The following is a 24,477-nucleotide window of genomic DNA, read 5'->3' as shown; positions in this document are numbered from 1 at the left end:
AGAGAGTGAGGTGAGGGAATTTAGTCTCCTGCCTCCCTCCCTGTGAGGTCAGCTCAGCTGGCTGCAATGCATGAGAAAGGTGGTCCTCTCAAGGTGGTCTCCTTCCCCACTCTCTTTCCTTTGGGCTTCTAGTGGCATCCCTATGCGTCCAGGGAGGAGTGGTGTCGGCTCCAAGGCTGCTAACCCAGATTTTTGCACTATTCCTCACAGTTCTCTCCTACGTACTGTCTACACCTGTTATTTGACATTTTGTAAGAAACCCTCCCTATATTATCGGAATTTGAGTGTGCTTTCTTTGTTCTGCCTCCTTCTCCTAGGGAGTGGACAATTCTTTGTTTGTTTGTTTTTGGCAGTATGTGAATCCGAACCTGTGACCTTGGTGTTACCAGCACCACGCTCTCCCAAGTGAGCTAACCAGCAAGCCCGGGAGTAGACAATTCTGCAGCCATTGAATCTCAATGAAGAAATGAAGGTGTCCAGTCCAAGATACTAATGAACATTGCAATCTTCACTCCAGGATAAGAATAGTTTTCCCCCTGCCCCAGGTAAGGGGAAGAGGAGTGGCTGGCTTGCTTTTTCTCACCTCCACCCACCTTTCCATTCCTGCCTAGAGTGAAGTAGGAAAAGAAATTGGACAGTTTTCACTTGAACCTGTTCTGTCGTAACTTGGTTTTCACCCTCAGGCCTTGGTCATGGTTCAAACCAACTCTCTCTCAGTTCCTGGGAAACACCCTGCACCTTCCACCCCCAGCTGCATGCCCAAGACCAGGAAAGTCTCACCTTGGCTGATGCTTTCTCAGCCCTGGTTCTCCAGGGACCCTGTTCACACTTGAACTCACTGCTGGAGAGCCTTCACCCTTCCAGGTTATCTCCCTGGGCAGAACTTAATATTCCAGGTACCCTCAGCAGCAAAGTTCAAATCTGGATGACAACCTAACTGGCTCACCTTTGTTATGCCACTAAAACAGCTCAACATCCTGACTCCTGCTGGCCACTGTGTCCCCAAATGCCTGGGAAGCCATAGGCTCTGTAAATGCTTTCTCCAAGTTTCATTTTCTTTTAGCAGCTGGCCAATATGGGGATCCAAACCCTTAACTTTGCTGTTATAACACTGTGTTCTAACCAACTGAGCCAACTGGCCAGCCCTACTTCTAAGTTTCCTCGCAGTCAAATTGAGGCGAGGAGACAGATATCCTCCACTTTCTCTATTGGGGAGAAGGAGTGAAACTCACAACTCAGCCCATCTCCAAAGAAATCCTTCTTACAAAGTCATCTCGTTCACCATTTTCTCCAGTCTTTTATATCCTCACAGTGTGGAAGGAGGTTTAAAAGCAGGAGGGGATTAGTTCTCCAATATCTACTCCAAAGATTCCTCTAGGGAAGGAGGACAATCTGTTTCACTCATACTTTGGTATCTCATTTTCACCTTATCTTGGAGTTTCAGTCAAAACTTTTAACATACTGTTACAGATTGTTACATAGCTTTTCAATTGCTAGTAAAAACAAACAAACAACAGTTCAAACTAGCTTCCATAATAAAGAGAATTGGTTAGCTCACATAACTGAAAGAGTCAAGAGGTCTGGTGTTAGAGAACAAAATTACAACAAATTTAATTGAAAGATCTCAATTGGGGCCGGCCCATGGCTCACTCGGGAGAGTGCGGTGCTGATAACACCAAGGCCATGGGTTCAGATCCCATATAGGGATGGCCGGTTAGCTCACTGGCTGAGCATGGTGCTGACAACACCAAGTCAAGGGTTAGGATCCCCTTACCAGTCATCTTTAAAAAAAAAAAAAAAAATAATAATAATAAATAAATAAAGATCTCAATTAGCTTTATTGCATTTTAGAATTGGGCAACACTTTATTCCATAACATAGAATAAGTGTTCCAATGAGTTGAGCAAAAGAGGTTGGCTTTTGTACACAGAGAAGGGCTAAAGAAAGCAGAAGTGAAGAACAGTCACTTTTTTTTGTAAGGTTGGGATAGGGTACAGAACACAGGAAAATCACTCATTCCTGAACATCGGGTTACTACTTCAGGCTATCTCTTTTATGTACAGATTAAATCAGAGGGAACTTCATTATCTTGCCAATTAAGGACTTAAACTGGCCTGTTTGGGAAATTGTCTCCTGATTTCTTGGGAGGTCAGACAACAACTTGGTTTGGGTGTGGTGGAACTTTAGCATGGGTGACTCCATTTTGATTTTTAGTCTGGTCTGTTGGGGCCTACAGCAAAAACTGTGGAGTATACTAACATTTATAAAGCAAATGTATTTCATAGGGCCTAATTTCCAAAGCCCTGTAGTTTCAGGTATAACCCAACTTTTTAAAATTACATATAGAAATGTTAAGCTTGCAAAAGACAGGAAAATTTCCACAGGCTAAAGTCTCTGATGTAGATAAAGAATTGTTATACAGCAAAACTGCGGGCTCAAGGACAGACATCCTTGGAGCAGGTTAACCTAAAGTTGCTTTATTGTTATGTAAAAATACTGAGGAAACTGCTATAGGAAAAGACAATATTTGCTAAGAACAAGCTTTTGTTGGTGAATTGACTTAACCTTTTGCAAATTGCATTATGAAATGTCACTTTGTTATTTCACAGATGTTACCAGCCTCTATTGTTAAACTATACTTAGCCATAACTCCACCTATGTTCCTTTTCTGTAACTTTCTGGCCTGGAGAATAAATACTGAGACAGAACCCCAGTCCGGTGTTAATTTCCCGAGGAGGAATGCCTCTCTCTTGAAGGTTCCAGGAAATTAACCCTTTCGGGGTGTCTCACTACTCAGAAGAAATGGGCTTTGAGTAACCCTTTTGTCTCCGTCACCCAGGGGAGAGAGGTGACAAATACGTGTGAGGATGAAGGGAATGGAACACAAAACAATGACTTTCTACAATTTTTATTTAACCTCAATTTCTCTGTGATTCTCAGCTTTGTCCTTCCCCATGTTTACAAGATGCCTAAAGCAACCTGGGTGAGTGGGTCCTCATTCATATCTAGTGAACAAAGATCACATTTCTTCCCTCACCCACTAAACAAGTCTCCTGAGATTTACTCTGATTGGACAAAATTGGACAACTTAGATCAAGCTGTTACTCTGAGCCAATCTCAGAGGAGCACCAATCGCCAGGGGAGCACCACGCACTGACCAGCTTAAGCCTGGGGTAGGCTCATCCTTGCACAAATCACTATGGAAGACAGATAGGTTGTCCTGATTGGTCTAAACCTCTAGGTACCCATTCCTGGAATTGATGGAGTTGAATTCACCTTATCCAAATCTCCTAGTTGGATAACGAGGAGGAAATGGGAATGGCTGTTCAGGAGGCAGCTGCAAGCTACCCAGTCCAAGGTCAATTTGTCCCCACATAAAATATGATTTTGTGACTCCCTAAGTGTTTTATACTCATAATAAAAACATGCTTGTGCCTGTATAGGAGTTTATTTTGCATTGGGGCTGACTTCTCTGTGAGGCACAAGAGGCATAGTGCCTAGGGCTCATGATATATATATATATTTTTTTAAAGATGACTGGTAAGGGGATCTTAACCCTTGACTTGGTGTTGTCAGCACCACGCTCAGCCAGTTAGCGAACCGGCCATCCGTATATGGGATCCGAACCCGGGGCCTTGGTGTTATCAGCACCGCACTCTCCCGAGTGAGCCACGGGCCGGCCCCAGGCTCATGATATTTTTAAGGGCCCATGACAACGTTTTAATTTCTTTTAAAATTAAAAGAAAAAAATAAACTCTTAGGTTAAAAAAAAGTTTTACTATATAATCTTACTATATTTATCTTTATAGCAATACAACTGTGAAATATAACTTTTATAAACTTTTATGGAGGAAAAGGCCCTCCAAGGCAAAAGTGGCTGGGTCCCTGAATGTCATCATGTAGCCCTGCTTTGCGTCCCTTCTTTACTGGGACATCCCACCACACGATTTAAGTGTTGGCAGCAGGAAACCAAACTCTGAGGCAAAGAGATCTTACCTTGAATTCCAGAGTGACTACCCACATACTTAAAGATCTCATGCAGATTGTATCAACATTATACCAGAAAATATTGGGCTTGAAAACAACAGTCCAGGAAGGTCAGGATTGGCTCCACAAAAGAAGTGAAAGGATGGAAAGGAATTTTATGGGTTAAAAAAATAAAAACCCTGAAATACGTGAAGCATTTTCTTCCAGTTGGAAGCTAATTCACATGGGCCTGGTGCACCACAGTTAACAAAAATATTTTCATGCATTTTCTATCAGTTGATGCTCGCAAGAACCTGGTGCAGAACATCCATTTAATCCATGAAGAATCAGATACAGGGAAGGCAAACAGCCTTTCCGCGGTTTTCTACAGTTATTTCCTCGTGGAGGGAGAGGTAGGTCAGCCTAGGACTCCAAAGCTTGTTCTATTTACTAGTAGCCAGAGGTACTAAAACTGGAAGCAAATTTTATGCAAATAGTTTATCTAACTAAGCAAAGTGGGCATTGACTTGGGCAACTTCCAAACCCTAGTATGAACAGATGCAGGTCCTTGGGAGCAGCTTTCTTTCCAGATATGCCGCCAGGTTGTCTGTAGTGTGGCCAGTCGGTTCCACACCAGCTTCCCTTCTGAACTGTGATGTTTTAAACTCAGAGGCTGGCTTTCTGGGGTAGCTGAGGAAATGTGTCCTTACCATCCTGACCACATGCTCACTCCTGGCAAGGGCGAGTGGCTCCTTGATCTGGACAGCAGAGGCACTTTCACGTTTTCTAGCAGTACTGCTGCAGCCCACACCTGCTTCAACCTTTTCCGTGCAGCGCTAGTTTGAGTGATCTGGAACCCTTCCCCAGGGTTCCAGCGCGAGGCGGTGGCTCCCCAACTGCCCCTGCTTTCTCCACCTCAAGGAAAATAGGTCCCCAGGAGTTGACAAACTAGAGCAGTAGTAATCCAAAGTGGAGCTGCCTATACAACTATAATTTGTCAGTTTACAATTAAAAACTAAAAATAAAAATAGAAGTTTGGTTACTAATATTGACAGCATCAGTAGACCTCTCAGCTTGTTAGAAACGCAAAACCTCGGGCTAAACCCCTGCCCACTGACCCAGAGTCTGTGAAGGTGGCGCCCAGCAATCTGTTTAACCAGCTCCCCAGGTGATTCTTAGGCATGCTAAAGTTTCCCGGAGTTGTAGCATCATCTCTCCAGGGACAAGGCCATAGAAATCAGGAATGCGGGGGGGAGGGATTGTAGAAAGCAGGAGTGCGCTCCCACATCCTCTGTCTGGGAGGTGTGCGGCGGCAAATTCAGTGTCACTAACCATTGTGAGGGGCAAGGTGAGGGGTTGGTAATTTAATTTTGAGCCCATAACTTTCTTCAGTCTAACCTCTCCCAACTGAGCTATTCCGGCTGGCTCCTTATGCCCGTAACTTTCTTAACGACGCCGCCCCTCCCTCCCAACCCTTCTTCTTTTTTTTTAAGATGACCGGTAAGGGGATCTTAACCCTTGCCTTGGTGTTGTCAGCACCACGCTCACCCAGTGAGCTAACCGGCCATCCCTATATGGGATCCGAACCCATGGCCTTGGTGTTATCAGCACCACACTCGCCCAAGTGAGCCACCGGCCGGCGCCTCAACCCTTCTTAAGTAGACAAACCGCCGGAGCCGTAGCAGCCCCGACTCCCGTAGGAAGGAAAATCTGACGCAGGCGCAGTGACTACCAGGCCTGGCCCAACCCGACAGCAAGCATGCGCACTGGAGGCTCCTTGCCGTCCCTCCTCCCTCAGGCTCCGCTCTTCAGGCCTAGGCCAGTTGGCCTCTGCCGCATCGTCCCGCCCCGCGCATGCGGAGGGGCGTTTTCCCGTGACGCTCTGTGGCGCGGGCTGTTTGTCTGTCATGGCGGGCTCTTGGTCCACCGATTGTTGCTCTACTACTAGCTGTGCATGTGGCGACAAGGGCAGATGGAGTGACTCCTCTCTATTGGGCAAGCGGCTGTCCGAAGACTCTGGTCGCCACCAGCTGCTGCAGAAGTGGACGAGCATGTGTAGCTCCATGACCGGGGACGCGTCGGTGGCCGGCGAGGAGAAGGCGCGGCTCAGGGCGGCGGTGGAAGCGGCGGCGGCGGAGGAAAGGCCCATGGTGTTCCTGTGCTCGGGCTGCCGGCGGCCGCTGGGCGACTCGCTGAGCTGTGTGAACAGCGAGGACACCGACTGCATTTTGCTGCGCTGTCAGTTCGGGCCGGGGGGAGCTTGGGGGGTGCCTTCTTTCCAGGTGTGCCGCATCAGGGCGGCCTCGGAGCAGGCGGGGGGCTCTTTGGGGGTTGGCCAGGGGCTTTAAAGCAGAAAAATCTGAGGGTGAGCTGCCCCAGGAAAAAGGGAGGAGCAGGGTCACGCCTGCACTTGGGCTCACGAGTGACAGGTCCTTTTCTGGGGTCCCCCATCCTGGAAGAGCAGCGGTTGGATCAGCATCGTGAGCATTACTCAGAAACAAATGAACAACTACATTGTAAGCATTTGGGGTGCAGCCAGTACATATTACTCCCCACAGAAATTAGCAGGGTGTTAATTAGTAAATAATATTGTTCATGGCTTATTTGTTTATTTATTTATTTATTTGGTTATGAATATTCATGAGGTGCAAAGCTGATTGTCACCCCTCGTGCCCAAGATGTGAGGGCCAGATTCATACTGGCAGCATACCCATTACCACAAATTGAATTTGTACCCCGTGTTCCCCACCCGATTATCCCCGACCTCCCTCTCCCTCCCCCTTTCCTCCCCACTTCACTTTGTAGCTCAAGGAATGTTCTCTCGCTCTGCAAGTCCAGCGCACCACTGTGGTCTTTCCTTCCTTCTTTCTCTCTCAGCTCCCACATAGGAGTGAGTACATGCGATATTTATCCCTCTGTGCTTTGCTTATTTTACTCAACATGTTTCTCCAGTCTCATCCATGTTGTTGCAAATGGGAGAATTTCATTCTTTTTTATGGCGGAGTAGAATTCCATGTATATACCACAGTTTCCTTATCCAGTCATCCATCGATGGACATTTAGGTTGGTTCCATGTCTTGGCTATTGTAAACAGAGCTACAATGAAAATGGGAGTGCAGGTATCCCTTCAACGTGATGATTTCCATTCCTTTGGGTATATACCCAGAAGTGGGATTGCTGGATCATATGGAAGATCTATCTGTAGTTGTTTGAGAAACCTCCATGCTGTTTTCCATAATGGTTGTACTAATTTACAGTCCCACCAACAGTGCAGGAGCATTCCCTTCTTTCCACACCCTCGCTAGCATCTGTTATTCACCATCTTTTGATTATAGCCAGTCTAACTGGGGTGAGGTGGTATCTCAGTGTAGTTTTAATTTGCATTTCCCTGATGACTAGTGATGTTGAGCATTTTTTCATGTACCTATTGGCCATTTATATGTCCTTTGAAAAATGTCTATTCAGCTCCTTTGCCCATTTTTTAATTGGGTTATTTGTTTTTTTACTGTGTAATTGCTTGAGTTCCTGGTATATTATGGGTATTAATCCCTTGTCGGATGCATAGTTAGCAAAAATTTTCTCCCACTCTGTAGGTTGTTGTTCCACTCTGTCCATTGTTTCCTTTGCTGAGTGGAAGCTTTTTAGTTTGATATAGTCCCATTTGCTTATTTTTTCTTTTACTGCTTGTGCTTTCAGGCTCATGTTCAACAAGTGGTGCTGGGAAAACTGGATAACCATATGCAGGAGAATGAAACCAGATATACACCTCTCACCATACACTACAATCAACTCAAAATTGATTAAAGACTTAAGACCTGAAACTATAACATTACAAAGGGAAAATATAGGTGAAACACTTCAGCAGCTAGGTCTGGGCACAGACTTTATGAACATGAACCCGAAAGCACAAGCAGTTAATGGCTTATTTAAATGATTAAGCTTTTCAGTTACCTGCTTCCCGCCAAGATTGATTTCTCAGATCTTATCAGCTCTGTGAGTGGATGCCTTTACCGTGTCAAGTGTTAACAACCACAGAGTTGGCTGAACTCAGTGCTATGGGGTGGGAGGAGAGGAAACTTGGAATAAAAGCACCAAAAATCCTCATCGAAATTAGAGAGGAAGACGGATGTAGTAGAAGGGTTACAAAGGCAGGAGTTCTAGCTTTTAATCCTGGTTCTATTAGTTACCTCTGTGTTTTCCCACCGTTCCCTCATTTTGTTGTTTTTACAGTATAGTCATGTGTGGCTTAACTACGGGGATGTTTTCTGAGAAATGGGTAGTTAGGCGATTTCGTCCTTGTGTGAACATCATGGAGTGTACCTACATGAACCTAGGTGGCATAGTCTATTGCTCCTAGGCTGCAAACCTGTGCAGCATGTTACTGTACTGAATACTGTCGGCAGTTGTAACACAGTGATAAGCACTGCATGTGTAAGTATATCTAAACATGGACAAGGTACAGTAAAAATATGGTATAAAAGATAAATGGTTTCTCTACATAGGGCACTTAACACGAATGGAGCTTGCAGCACTGGAAGTTGCTCTGGGTAGTCAGTGAGTGGTGAGTGAATGTGAAGGCCTAGGACATTATGCTACTTTAGGCTTCATAAACACCGTATACTTGGGCTACACTAAATTTATAAAAAAAATACAGTTACTGCACTAGGATGTTACCTAAAGTTCCCTTATCTTATGGGACCACCAACATGTACACCGTTTGTTGTTGACCAAAACGTCATTAGGTGGCGCATGATTGTACCTTGGATTCATTTGCATTTCCCTCCTGACCCAATTTGAGTTAGTTTAATTTTTACTTTGTCAAGGTTTATAATACTTATGTTCTTTTCTGTAGCCATGACATGGTCATTTAGCCTTAATGTAATGTTTATATGAATTCATTTCTCAACTCCAATTCTCTTATTAACATAAGAAAACTTATTAATAGCTTTCCCATACTTGAGTTGTTTGATTGATAATCATCAGTGGTCTCCCATCTTTGAGAAAACTTCAAGTTTGAGTGCTTGAAAGTGTTTTTCTGTTTTTGTACACAAATGCCATATAGGCTGCATGTGTAATTCTTGGGTCATGCTTTTTTCTTTTTCTTTTTTTCTTTTTCTTTTTTTTTTTAAAAGATGACCGGTAAGGGGATCTTAACCCTTGACTTGGTGTCAGCACCACGCTCAGCCAATGAGCGAACCGGCCATCCGTATATGGGATCCGAACCCGGGGCCTTGGTGTTATCAGCACCGCACTCTCCCGAGTGAGCCACGGGCCGGCCCGCTTTTTGCTTTTTCCAGGCATGTAGCAGTTAGTGCAGAGGACTTGAGTCTAGTGTGGTGAAAGAGTAGAATAAAATGGGCTGGCCGGTTAGCTCAATTGGTTAGAGCACGCTGTTATAACACCAAGGTCAGGGGTTTGGATTCTCTTGCTGGCTAGCAAGCCATCAAAGAGTAGAATAAAGATCAGATTTAGGAAGGAAGGAAAGGGCTGGAAAATTCAGGGCCTTATAGCCTCTTCTAAAGAATAGTGGTCTATTCTAACTAGTGAGGAGTTTAAGCAGGGGAGTGATAAGACCTTGTTTTTTTTCTTTGAAGAAAAGATTGAAGTAGGAACAAGTGTGGAAGTGGGAGGTCAGTGAGGAACTGGTGCAGTAGCCCAGGCGAGAGGTGGTGCTGGTGGTTTGGTGGCTGAAGTGAGATTTGTGAGGTTGAATTGACTAGATGTACCAGTGAAGTGGATATGGGGGAACAGGTTGGGGAGGTGGAGAATAAAGGATGACACGCCAGTTTCTGATTTGAGCAACTGGGTAGATGGAGGCCCCACCCCTTCCTTTAGTGTGTCCAAACCTGTATTGTTTGGAAATGTTTCCTGTTGCTTCTGGGATCTAGCTGTGACCCCTGTCCATGTCATCGCCCAAGTAAAAGGTGTTCGTCTGGGATCCTGAGGACCCTCTCAATTACTTTTAGAGAAATGACCTATTTTTGAGATCTGGAGTTGTATGCACTGGCTTTTAGCACTTTCCTTTGTTTTTAATCCCAATTTCACTGTCTGGCAGATATTCTTTGTAGTCTGTGATTTGAGGTTCTAATGGTTCCAAATCTCACTCTTGATTGAATTTTCCCCTCTAATTTTATTCATTTTGTCAATGTTGGTGGTTTTCAGGGAAAGGAAGGAAATAACTTTTATTCGCCATCTTCTTCCATAAGACCCCAGTACATTTAGTTTGAACCACCGTTATGTGTGTGTGACATTGGGCTCTTATTTTTCCTCATCCTCTGAGTTCTCAAATAAAAGTTGTACTAGAAGTTCTCAAAATGTCTGCATGAGTATTATAGCAAACCTCATTAATAAATTTTGTTACTTTCTCTCTAGGTGTTTCCTGTAATGTTTCTGTTGATAAGAAACAGAAGCTATCCAAATGTACAAAGGAAAATGGTTGGTGAGTAAGGCTGTATCTGTGTGAATGCGTATATTGAGAAAATGTTTGTTTTTAAATTAAAAATCTTTAAAAAGGTCATTACTAGTTTGATTACTTGGGGTAAAACTGTTTTCATGGTAATCAGTATAAAATCAGGCATTTATGTATATTCTTTTTTCTTTTTTGGTGGCTGGTGGGTCAATAGGGATCGAACCCTTGACCTTGATGTTGTGAGCACCACACTCTTAAGCATCTGAGCTCATCTGCAGCCCACATATATGAATTCTTGAGTGGTTGTGGTTGCCTTTAGATACTGATATGTTAGAGTTTCTAGATTTCTAAAGACATACTGTGACATTCCCTTTGTGGGTTTTTGGGCTTGGTGTTGAAGAAAATTGAAAATAAAAATAGAAAAAGATATGTATCATAAAATCTCAGAGGGTGCCTTAGACCAATGCTACCCACCTTTTTCATGTCATGGCACACACAGAAAATGCTAGTATCATACACATTGCCTATTCAGTAAACAGACAAGGCTGCTTGGGCCAGATGGAAGCAATCCCAGGCACTGTGTGGCCACTTCAGGGGTTGAGGGGACAGATAATCTTGCTGTAGCTGCCACCCATGTGCTGCAAGTGGCATTCTCAGCAAACTGAATCGAGGCCCTGCCTTATATAATTGTTGCCCAGAATGTGAAATGTATCTTACTGACATATATGAAATAAGTTTAGGTGGTACACGAGCAGTTAAACAAAAATTAATAATTACATATATTAATGTGTTTTCGAAATACTGTTTTTTTTAATTTTTATTTTTAGTAATGCTAGAGTGCCCTATTCAAATAAAGTATGTTTCAAGTAAAAAAGGTTACTCCATAACCTCATAACCTAATCCTCTCCTAAAGAACCCACCTCCTAATACCATCACTTTAGGGATTAGGATTTCAACATATGGATTTTTGGGGTACACAAACATTTAATACATAGTAGCTCCTAAAATCCTTTTAATTTCTTGAGTGATAGGAGCATTTTTGTTACAATATTAGTTTTAGTCCTGGGCTCCTGATTTAGGAACTTAAGACTGTTGGAATCTCTGAAGTGATAGGAGTGTCCTTTTGAATGCTAATGAGAAGACTGGTACCTGGGGGTTCCAAGGTAGCTTCACAGTGGGGGTGGGGGAGGGGTCAGAAAGACTAAGGCATGATTAGAATGTGGGAACTTTCAACTCCACACCAACTGCCCCGCCCTGCCCCCAAACTCCAGGAAGGATAGAGGGGCTAGAGATCCTCTCCTGGCTGATGACACTTGCGTTAATGTTAGTTCACAATCTTGATTATTGTGTGAGGCCACCTCGTAGTGAGGTTTGATACGTAGTATGGAGATGTGCCTTTTCACTGTTGGTAATATAGGTGGGGTTCCCTGCTTGGGGTTTACTAAGATGCTTTTGTATTTCTTACATAAAAGCTTATACGTATTTTCAAATGTCCAGAAGATAGGAATGCAAATGTTCTCAGCACGAAACAATAATAAAAGTTTGTGGCAGTGGATATGCTGATTATCCTGATTTAATCATCACACATTGTATACAAGTATCAAATATCACTCCGTACCCCATAATATGTACAATTATTATGTACCAATTAAAAAAAAAGTCAGAAGATTGCTTTTTGGGGAAAAAAAAAACGTTTATAGAAGCTTATAAAAGCCCATAGAGCTTAATATATAATCAGTGACATATAATCTAGCTAATTATATCACCAGTGAGAACTTATAATTTATCAGGTGGTGATCCATTTTGTTCTTTGTTCCATACATTGCTGCAATAATTAAAAACATTTCGGTATCTGTATGTAAAAGTGATGTGATGTGTAATATACTGTTTGAGTTTTGGATCGCTCCCTTTTGCTTGATAGCAGGAGTAGATATTTAGTGATTGCAACTGGCTCACATGCTGAGTAGGAGTTACAAAACTTTTGAAATAATAATCTTTTGTAGTTTTTGTAGTGTATTTTTCACTACTGTGATCAATACTAGATTTAATCTCCAGTTATCAATTTGCTATGTGCTGGGATTGTAATTTTAGTATAGATATTTATACGACAGTAAATTGGGTGGGTCAATTTGACAAGGCTTTTGGGAGACACTGGATTCTAAGCTGGAATATATATATATATTTTGGGGGTTGGGTGGGGACAGCATCTGGCAGGTACAGGGTTCCAAACCCTTGACCTTGGTGTTACAGGGCCACTCTCTAACCAGTTGAGCTAACTGACCAGCCTCTAAGCCAGATAACCAAATTTAAAGAAGACATGAATTGGTATGGGATGAGAGTATATTCACACGCGTGGAACCTAAATTGAAAAGTAACTAGAATGAAAGAACAATTATGTGGAGAAACAATGATGGATCAGTCTTTCTGCAAGTCATCATTTAATTTTAAGAGAGTCTTTTCTTACTAAGCGAACAAAGTTACCTTCCACTAGAACAAGGATAGGCAAACTATGGCCTGTGGGCTGGGGACACCTTTTTTGTGAATATGTTTTTATTGGAACATAGGTTATGCACTTACGTATGGCCTGTGGTTATTTCCGTGCTACAGTAGCAGAGGTGAGTAGTTGCGACAAACACCATATGGCCTGCAAAGTCTAAAATATTTATTCTCCAGTTCATTACAGAAAGAAATTGCCTACCCCTGCCCTAGAGTGTAATGACCTTTGGTGGGCTTGTTGGACAATGTGACACTAAAAGGACATGTAGAATCTTTTTACCTTATTTCCAACTTTAGATATTTTTTTCTTACTACCAAATTGAGTTTACATTCTAGAAAAACAGAAAAACACCACCTCAATATCCTTTCTGCTCACTTTTGTATATGTCCCTTGTCATTTGATGCCTAAGGCAGTGTGACCTGGAGATGATTGTCTTTACATTTGTATTGTAAACATCTTCCTATCACTTTTTCCTCCCATATATATGTGACTTAATATGGTCACAATAACATACTTTAGAAACATTAAGTGGTTATGGATTGTAACAATTATAACGAGTTACTACTTTGTTTCCTAAAGCAGTGACGTTTCTTTATTGTAGCCTTCTTGAGACTTTGTACTGCACGGGGTGCTCACTCAATCTTGGCCGCGTATACAGATCCACTCCCAGGAATCTTGACTACAAGAGGGACTTGTTTTGCCTCAGTGTTAAAGCCATTGAAGTGTGAGTTTGATACTTAAATGATGATCTCGTAACTGATTTGTCAGAAAGTTAAATTTGCAGAGAAATTGGTATGAAAACATCAAAACTAAATCAATACTATTTGGTTAAAATATATTTTCAAGTAATACCTTCTGATAATAAAGCTAGTGATTTTTTTTGCTTTCACATTATTTATTTGAAATTGGGAAAGTCAGGTACTCTGAACTGTAGAAGAAAACACTGACAAATATTTTTGAAGTAAATTTTGTTCAGTTTTTAAAAATTGAATGTAGTTTAACTGGATTTTTTAAGCAATGTTTGAACCAATATATATTGTCCAGCCTCTCATCCCCTCAGTTTAGCCTCCTAGAATATCGTGAAGAAATAGAAATTTCAAAACTAGTTAGAAAAGAAGTCCCTTTAGTGTTCTGGAAAAACAGAAATAAAAAGTCCAACTGTTTCCTAAAGTAAAGTATTGTCTGCTTTTTTTGAGAAATGCAAGGAAATGCCTTCATTCTTCAAGATTTCTAAAAAGTATGTGTTAGAAACTGGTGACAGACACCAGTTGAAGAATTTCGGATATCTTAATGGTCTACCAATTCATTGGCCTTTTTTAATAGGAACACAAAATTAAATAAATCAGTTGACCCCTGATTTTTACTTATCCTGCAAAAGATATAACCCTCAAGACTTTAAGGATGCCTAAGAAACCTTATATATTAGGAAAAAAGAACAATTTAAGAAGAAAAGAAAGTGCCTACACTTTCATTATTTGAGGTATTTTATCACACCTGTCGATTTTCTTAGATTTTTCTCTTTAAAAATTTTAAAACAATACTCTTTTTACTATAATTTTTTATCCAGTTATTCCTTGGTAACTGCAGTTTTGCCACTTTTTTTGAAACTAGATGGGTTTAGATCAAAACTATAATCTGCAAACTTTTTATACCTCTTACACAAAAGAACACTCTAACAAGTCCTGTTCCATGTTATAAAGCATGTAAGTCTGTCTGGAGAGATATCCGTTTTGTTTTTAATGTACGAATAGAAGACCCAGGCCCAGACAAATGCTCCCTCAGTCTCCATGAGAATTTTACCAAGGTTTGTGAAAAGTAAGGGAGAGTGTAAGTATAAAAGACATGAACTCTTAACCCAGTAGAGTTGGTGCAAAACTTTTAAAAGTGATATTATCTGTAAAGAAGAAGATGTATGGAAGATTTTGCCCTAGGAGATAATAGTATTAAAGCTATTTTTCCTGAACCATTGAATTTAGAGTAAAAGTTACTTCTTGGAGGAGGGTTTCAATGCCAAGGGATCTGTTTTTGTTTTAGAAGTGGATGTCTTCTGTAATTTTTTTTCCCCGAAATGAAATATTAATCGCCGTTTTCAATTTTGCCTACCCTGCTGTTTTTCAGGAATGTAACCTATAGGGTTTCCAGGGAAGACTGTTCTGATTTGACAAAAAATGTGACATACTGAAGTTGCTACATGTGATAAAAGATTTCTACTAAAGAAATGCAAATGAATCAAGTTTTTTTTGAGAAATACATTTTCTTTCTTACTTTTTAGATTTATTTGGTTACCAATAGTGGGCCTGTTCTCTTTCTGTTGCCAGGCCAATTTTTATTGAATATTTCCTAAACCATAATATCTCATAACCCTAGAGAGTCCAGCAAAACATAACTCAGAGGAGAACTGTTGAAGTTGCCCAAATTTGGGTAATCAAGAGTTGGCTTCACAAATTATTTATTAAAAGTCAAATTCCAAAGCACATGTTTCTGAAAAGTTATGTAAAACAAGAAAGCAATGACTTCTTCAGGATCTTTAAACTTTCCCTTAGAATTTTGAGCTATGAGGAAAAATGTCTTGCCTCCCAGCTTACTAAAGAGCAAGTTTATTCCAATAAATTATAATATTAGTAAATATGTAAAATATTTGGACAAAACTGTTATGGAGAAAGACATGACTTTATGTAGTACAGCTTTCTAGGTAGGTTGCTATTAACAAAAATAAGGGTTTTATTCATATACTTGGTATTGCTATACAGTGTAATATACTTACAGTTTTAATGTTATTAACTGACACAAATTTTTTTGTTTGTTTTTGTTGGCTGGCTGGTAAGGGAAACTGACAAGTTTAGTTCTTGTTCCCTTTTCATATTTTAACTTTGTACTATATTTCAGTTATATTTTAGGGTCCTCTGAAAAGCAAATTGTGTCAGAAGATGAAGAGCTTTTTAATCTTGAAAGCAGAGTTGAAATAGAAAAGTCTCTGAAACAGGTAATTCCATTCTGTACATTTTAAATCATTGTATGAACAATTTCCTGGCAGTAAACAAGTGCTCCTGCACAAATACTGATTCTTATAATTGTCATCTGTTTTGATCATAGCACTTTTGTGGTAAGAGAGTATTTATTTCAGTTGTTAGTAAAGCTGATTTTTTTGAAACCAAACCATAAATTAAGCTAAAGCTTTATTAACAAAATAATAAGGAAGACATCTTTGGCCAAAATTAAAACAGTATATATTCTTTTTTTTTTTTTTTAAAGATGACTGGTAAGGGGATCTTAACCCTTGACTTGGTGTTGTCAGCACCATGCTCTCCTAAGTGAGCTAACCGGCCATCCCTATATAGGGATCCGAACCCATGGCCTTGGTGTTATCAGCACCACACTCTCCCGAGTGAGCCACGGGCCAGCCCAAAACAGTATATATTCTAAAACTGTTAAACTAGAAATATATCTTTGAATCAAATCAATATTTCATTCAATTCAATTATTATGGTATAAACAGCCTTATTATTGAATGTTAACATCTTCTCATGGCCAGATAGGCAAAATGGTGATGAGTGGATAAAAGAGCTATAGATTATATATTGAGAACTACTGTTAGTTAGAGTTATGTCTTATTTAAATAAAATTTACTTTATGCCTCTAAATAGTTTTGTTAAACAATCATTGAATATCTACATTACTATGTGTAACATTTAACATGTTCAAAATTACATTAACAATGTATTTTAATCATATTTAGCAATGTATAATTTCTAATCCTATTCATATGTGTGCTTCTTTATGTTCTTATTTTCAATTCAATAGATGGAAGATGTCTTGAAAGCATTACAAACGCAGCTATGGGAGACTGAATCAAAATTGTCCTTTACCAGTTGCAAAAGCTGAACTCTTTTCTGTGTCCCCAATCTGTCCCTCATCCCCCCCTTATTTGTTAAATAATTGTAGAATCATTTTTACAGCTATGTTTTATGATAAAGAAGTAATTGTTCTTCAAATCTGAATTTTAAAGCCATTTTATGATACTTGGTGGAATTGGAATTTAGGAATTTTTATTTTGATAAGAAACTGGGATAATTTTCTAAACTGTTTTCTCCCCTGTATCAAATTCATTATTCTTTGCTTTCTGTTTTTTTAAAACTTTATTTTGCCTTTAATACTTTGGACAATATTTAATATTGAATGGTAAGAAAATCTTAGAGATTTTCTACCCACTGTGTGGTTGAATCTTCTCTGAAAACTAATGCATTAAGCTGTCTGGAGAAACTGGTGAGTTGAATTATTTGTCAGAATTATTTGAAGACTTGCACAAGAGCAAAATAGCATGTATGTATAGTAGGCTTCCACTTTACCCTGTTTATTTACTACTATAAGCTTAAAAAATCTGAAAGAATACTTAACTGAAGAGAGTAGTTGTAGTCATCTCTGAGGGAAGGATTCTGGGGAATTTTTGGTTTTTCAGTTTTCTAGAATTTAAGACTTTTATAGTAAGCTTGTATTATTTTTATAATAAGGGAGAGAATAAAGATTAAAACAAAGTGCTTTAAGATTGATTTTTACAAACTGAGTTGTGGTATTTAACTGAGATCAGAAATCCTGGTACCATGAAATCCACACATTTAGTAAGCATGGCACTATGGTAGGCCTGCTCAGGAATAAAAAGGTAACCCCAAATTTTCCCAGGCCCCTTTGTGAGTACAGTTGAGGTCACATAACAGGACTCAGTATGTGTAAGTAGCTCACTCAGCTTCTGCTCAGAAGTTCCCTAATTATTTCTCAGAATACTAAAGTTACAGCAGAAGGTCCCAAGTCAAATTGACTTGATGATTTGTGATTATTTTGTTGATGATCTCTACTGATTGAAAATGAGTGAGCCCTCTAGGTCTTCTCTCTTACAAACTTGCTTTCAGGTAGAATATGTTACCATGGAAAGCAAGTGTCAACACCTGCTGGCAACAAGACAATTATCCTGCCTCCATAAGCTTGGTGACGTCCCAGGTGTCCGTTCTCTTAAGTGCTTTGGTGATACTTTATGTGAAAATTCATTCAGAACAGATGGGAGAGTATTTTAGCCACAAGATGCAGCTAAACTGGTTGCATAGGTAACTCCAACAATTGTGTTGGGTACCATTCCAAAGCCATAGGTAATCGGGCTCCCTAATTCCTTGTACCCTGTCCATCCTAGAGCAGGAGGGGCTGTACAATATTTGTAACCAGTCCACACATCTTGAAAGCTAATTTCACCAATGAGAAGTAATTTCTAATAGTCATGGTGCTAATTAACTAAGCCTCTATTGTGGATCAACAGGTAAATGTAGCTCACCTATACCCTGGCTACCTCTAGAGTGGAACTTTGAGTAGCTTTCCATCCCCACATTGGTATTCCCGGTTAGGATCCTTCAGTAAAGTTAACTGACCACACCCTAGGGTGCAGATGGAAACCAGCTACACATTTATATCACATAGTCTCTGCAAAAGCATCTAAAAGTCAATCCTGGGAAATATTGTGTCTCAAGGCACAGTCCTCATCTTTGGCCTGTCCCTGTGATGTCACTGAAGAAGTGGCTTTGTCACCATAGTGGGAGAGGGATCCCTGAGGCTCCCAAACTGCTCATCCTGAAGGGTCCAGGTTGGAGTGCTTTGCCCTCTCGGTGCTGCACAGTGACATTTGCAGGAGAGGGGCCTTTTCCCCACTTTGGGCCACCTTCTCCTAGGGCTGTTTCCTTGAAGCCTGGTGGCTTGGCTTTTTCTGGTTTTGCATGAGGTCTTATCAGAGTGCTGTTTTTCATTTGTTTGTTTTTAACTTGTATATATCCACACATTAAAATCTACTACTCGAGGCAATGTGCTGCTGTTTCTGGTTAACAAGCCCAGGTAAAGAACTTCCTGTGGGCTGGAAAGAGGACTCAGAAGCAGGAAGTAGACATTCCAGCCCAAACCACACAGGACCCAACAGAGGCTTCAAAGATCTTTCAAGAAATTGTTCCTTCAGCCATCCTCGTAAAGGCTACTCGGTAGGGAGAAGCTATGGAAACTGATATTAGAGCCTGTTACGTAGCCTTTAAAGATTGTTATAAATAGACGTGTAGAACATTGTTCATGGTTTTCATTCCAAAGTGGGGGTTCTGTGGTTCTGACCAAATTCTCCTGTCATGTTCATAAGTTACCAAGCTAAAGTCCACCATGGGCATCATTCTGTGTAGCATCAAGGCCTGGACATAGTGTGCCCTACCTGGATGATTCTGGTCAGGTTGGGGCATTTAAAATGGGCAAGACCAGGAGAATGCCTCCTTGTAGAATCAGGTCTAGGTGTTCAGTAGGAACTTGAATGAGCGAAGCTTCCCTCCGCTTGTTTTTGAGGGAAGGTCTCAGGGGTTATAGTCAGAAATCTGGGGTCAAAGTCCCAGTTTAACTGCTTTATCAGCCATGTGACCTGGGGCGAATCATTTAATCATTTTGAGCCTCTGTTTCCTCATCTGTAAAATAAGGCTATAATACCTGTCCTTTTTTGCAACAAGGATGATGAGATTAGATAATGCATATGACAGTACTTTGAAACCGGTAAAACATCACAGAAATAAATGATAAAGATCTACCATATGACCCAGCTATTCCACTGCTGGGAATATACCCAGAGGAATGGAAATCATCATGTTGAAGGGATACCTGTACTCCCATGTTTATTGCAGCACAATTTACAATAGCCAAGAGTTGGAACCAGCCCACATGTCTGTTATCAGATGAGTGGATAAATAAAATGTGGTATATCTACACAATGAAATTCTATACTCTGCTTTAAAAAAGAAATGAAATACTACCATTCACAGCAACATGGATGGACTTAGAAAAAATGATATTAAGTGAAATAAGTCACAGAAAGGGAAATACCATATATTCTCACTTATTTGTGGGAGCTAAAAATAAATATACAAACAAATGGGGGAGGCGGGGAAGAAGACACAATATTCACAATTCCTTGAACTCATTAAGACACGCGAACAGATATGATGTTGATGGGTGGGAGGGGGGAGAGGGGGGAAAGAGGAATCAGTAAAGGGACATGAAAATCAACTACATTGTCATTGATAAATTAAAATAAAAGATTTAGCTTTAAATAAAGTTGAGCTGATTCAGTCCTCTAGCCAGTTGTATGGGCATAAAAGAATCTGAAATGCCATATTTTTTACTTTTTAAAATATATACTATTTATTGATTTATTTTTTCCAACTGTAAATATAACAAACATTGCAGAAAATTTGAAAAATAGAAGAAAATAAAACCCACACATAACCATTCAAATAAAAGAATTAGTTTCACATTTTGGGGTTTATCCTTCTAGTCATTTTTATATGCAAATTTGGGATCATACTGGACATACTGTTCACTTAAAATATTTTCTAAATATATTTATGCATTATTAAAAATTCTTGTGTAAGCTTAGTTTTAAAAATTTATTTTAATTGACACGTTGTAATTGCACATTTATGGGGTACAATCTGATGTTTTGATACATATATGTGTTGTATAATGATAAGGTCAGGGTTGTTAATGTATGCATTTACCATTTCTTTGTGGCAAAAACATTCAAAAGCCTCTCCTCTGGCTATTATGTCATATACAAAACTTAACTGTTAACCATAGTAACCCTACTGTGCCATAGAACACAGAACTTATTCCTTCTGTCTAATTGTAATTTTGTACCCTTTGGCCAACTCTCTCTGTTTTCCCTTCCCTTCTCCCCTCCCCAGTCTCTGGTAACCACTGTTGTACTCTCTTTCTCTATAATACCGACTTTAAAAATAAAATTCCACATGTGAGTGAGATCATGTGGCATTTGTCTTTCTGTACCTGGCTTACTTCATTTAACATAATAACCTCTAAGCCCATCCATGTTACCACAAATGACAGGATTTCATTCTTTTTTTATGGCTGAGTAATATTCCATTGTGTATATATATTGTATTTTTAAAATCCATTCATCTGTTGTTGGATACTTAGGTTGATTTCATATCTTGGCTATTGTAAATTGTGTTACAGTAAACATGGGAGTGCAGATATCTCTTCAACATACTGACTTCATTTCTTTTGAGTATACATCCAGTAGTGGGATTGCTGGATCAAATGGTAGCTCTATTTTTAATTCGCTGAGGACCCTCCATTCTGTTTTCCATAATGGCTGTACTAGTTTACATTCCCATCAATAGCATACACGGGCTCCATTTTCTCCACATCCTTGCCAACACTTTTTTTCCTTTGTCTTTTAGATAATAGCCATCTAACCGGAGTGAAGTGGTGTCTCATTGTGGTTTTCATTTACATTTTCCTGATGATTAGTGATGTTGAGCATTTTTTCATATGTCTGTTGGCCATTTGTATGTCTTCTTTCGAGAAATATCTGTGAAGATCCTTTGCCCATTTCTCAATTGGGTTACTTGATTTTTTGGCTTTGAGTTGTTTAGGTTCCTTACATATCTTGATATAAATCTTGTCAGATTTATAGTTTGCAAATATTTCCTCCCATTCTGTAGATTGTCTCTTCACTCTGACAGTCTCCTTTGATGTGTAAACTGAGTTTTTTTTTTTTTTTTTTTTTGGTCTTTTTGTGACCGGTGTACCGTGCTCAGCCAGTGAGTGCACCGGCCATCCTTATATAGGATCCGAACCCGCGGCGGGAGCACTGCTGCACTCCCAGCGCCACACTCTCCCGAGTGTGCCACGGGGTCGGCCCATAAACTGAGTTTTAATGATTCCCTAGGATGAAGCACTATATTTAAAAGCTTGTTTAAGTGTGGTTATAGGTATGATCACTTTAGTCGTTTAACAACTGAGTTTACTTGTCAAATAAAAGACAGGGTGTGAAAGAAATACTGTACCAGTCACCTCTTTGCCTAGCTCCTGTGGTCTGCAGGAGCCAGCTTTCGAGAGCCAACTTAAGTTTTCGGGAATTTTGTGAGTGGGTTGTTAAACCGATGGTAGCTTGAAATTGGCTATGGTGGGGGTATTTATACCAGAGAAATCAGATACTGTTAAGCCCCCTTCCCCCTGAAAACTGGTTTCCCAGCCCATTACTGTGTATTTTAAATCTCCTTCTGTACTGTTTGACTTAAAGTTTAAAGGAAAAGAGAAAGTGACTTCTTTCTTCAGTACCCAAAAGACAAAATCTTAACATCTTTTCATTTAAGTCTAAAATGAAATGGTGCATCTTAAGACTTTAGGGATTACAGTCCCATTCTTCACCTTTTCTGGAGAGAAAGCAAAATACCTGAAAGCAAATGACTTAAAATTTTATATAAATAGTTGATGTTAGGCACATCTATTTTGTTCTCCCTGAATGTGATAAGCAGCGGGCAGCCGTTTGCCTCCCAGTGAGCAGACAGTTCATTTGTAGTCACTGCTGAACTGAGGGAGAATAACCTGTTCTTTGATCTTACCCGGATATGTTTTGGATACTGATTTATTGTTTTTTTCAGGGAGAGCTCAGTTCCATCTGGAGGCTGGCTCATTGTTTGGGCAGCTGATCCATGAGGGTTGGCTTGTAGTCGAGGCCAGTCCATATACTTGTAGTTTCTTCAGGATGTTTACACCTGCCAAAATCCTTGTGATAAACTGGAAGGCAGCAAGTGTGAGGTGAGAATGGTCTGAGAAGGTGATGAGCTGGGGTCCAGAGTTTATTGGCCCAAATGCGATTTCAAATAGAACTGGCCTCTTTTCATTCAAGTCATCCAGCTCCTGTTGACCTCCGCTAACTCACTTGACAAAATTAAATGAACTCTAGAATTTTTTTTTTAAAACAATTATCACCGTGGTTTTTAGATATCCTCTATGTAATTTTAAGGCAGAGATGGACAGGTGACCCCTCAAGGGCTCTCCAACTGTATAGCTCACATAACCCGAAATGAAATGAGAAATAGTTCGAAGGAGGGAAAGGAGAACCCATGAGCCTACTTTGAAGACATGCGGAAATGGGATAATTTAGTTCTCTTCATACTGCTGTCACCACGTCTCTCTCCGTCAGCCATTGCCACCGTTATCAGGAGCTGGGGGCTTGTAATTTTGAAGGCTTCTTGAGAACAACAGAAACTTTGAAAAAGTAGGGTATGTGTTTGATTGAAAAATATTTTTGAAATAGAGAAGAGTATATAACCATTTTGAAGAGAAATCTTTCAGAGTCTCCCAAGGGATTTCCTTGAAATGGGACAGCTGCTTTTGACTGTCATAACTGCTTCCCATTGGGAGGCTTTTCTTTTCTAAGGTAACATTTAATGATCATTTACTATATACCAAGCACTGTGCTAGAAGCTCTGCACATATTAATCTCACCCCATTCTCACAAAACCCTCTCTTTTTTTAAAAAAAATTTTTTTGTCCTTATGCAATGTGGTTGATTATTGTGGCCAATTACTGAAACCTCCCTCCATCTTCCCTGTCCCCCCTCCCTCCCAACAATGTCCTTTCTGTTTGCTTGTCCTATCGACTTCAAGGAATTGTAATTGTTGTGTCTTCTTCCCTCCCCCCCCCCCCCGGTTTTTTTGTGTATTTATTTATTTTTAGCTCCCACAAATAATAGAGAACATGTGGTATTTCTCTTTCTGTGCCTGACTTGTTTCACTTAATATAATTCTCTCAAGGTCCATCCATGTTGTTGCAAATGGCAGTATTTCATTCTTTTTTATAGCTGAGTAGTATTCCATTGTGTAGATAGACCACATTTTCTGTATCCACTCATCTGATGATGGACATTTGGGCTGGTTCCAACTCTTGGCTATTGTAAAGAGTGCTGCAATGAACATTGGGGAACAGGTATACCTTCGACTTGATGATTTCCATTCCTCTGGGTATATTCCCAGCAGTGGGATAGCTGGGTCATATGGCAGATCTATCTGCAATTGTTTGAGGAACCTCCATACCATTTTCCATAGAGGCTGCACCATTTTGCAGTCCCACCAACAATGTATGAGAGTTCCTTTTTCTCCGCAACCTCACCAGCATTTATCGTTCAGAGTCTTTTGGATTTTAGCCATCCTAACTGGGGTTAGATGGTATCCCAGTGGGGTTTTGATTTGCATTTCCTGGAGGCTGAGTGATATTGAGCATTTTTTCATATGTCTGTTGGCCATTCGTATATCTTCCTTTGAGAAATGCCTACTTAGCTCTTTTGCCCATTTTTTAATTGGGTTGCTTGTTTTTTTCTTGTAAAGTTGTTTGAGTTCCTTATATATTCTGGATATTAATCCTTTGTCAGATGTATATTTTGCAAATATTTTCTCCCATTCTGTTGGTTGTCTCTTAACTCTGTTAATTATTTCTTTTGCTGTGCAGAAGCTTTTTAGTTTGATATAATCCCATTTGTTTATTTTTCCTTTGGTTGCCCATGCTTTTGGGGTCGTATTCATGAAGTCTGTGTCCCGTCCTACTTCCTGAAGTGTTTCTCTTATATTTTCTTTAAGAAATTTTATTGTTTCAGGGTGTATATTTAATTCTTTAATCCATTTTGACTTGACTTTAGTATATGGTGAAAGGTATGGGTCTAGTTTCATTCTCCTGCATATTGATATCCAGTTCTCCCAGCACCATTTGCTAAAGAGGCAGTCTCTTCCCCAGTGTATAGGCT

At 40.1% G+C, this 24,477-nt stretch overlaps 1 protein-coding gene across 1 annotated transcript; it reads left to right on the top strand.

Annotated features, from left to right (window-relative positions):
• The first annotated feature begins 5,873 nt into the window (after positions 1-5,873).
• MIS18A (MIS18 kinetochore protein A) lies at positions 5,874-16,786 on the top strand. Its single transcript, XM_063079200.1, has 5 exons — positions 5,874-6,204; positions 10,339-10,405; positions 13,474-13,596; positions 15,759-15,855; positions 16,674-16,786. Exons 1-5 carry the CDS (start codon positions 5,874-5,876, stop codon positions 16,752-16,754), a joined length of 699 nt encoding a protein of 232 aa, XP_062935270.1. The 3' UTR covers positions 16,755-16,786.
• Positions 16,787-24,477: the final 7,691 nt, after the last annotated feature.

Source organism: Cynocephalus volans, chromosome 1 (assembly GCF_027409185.1).
Source record: "Cynocephalus volans isolate mCynVol1 chromosome 1, mCynVol1.pri, whole genome shotgun sequence".
Lineage (NCBI taxonomy): Eukaryota > Metazoa > Chordata > Mammalia > Dermoptera > Cynocephalidae > Cynocephalus > Cynocephalus volans.
This window is presented reverse-complemented; position numbering and strand designations above follow the sequence as displayed.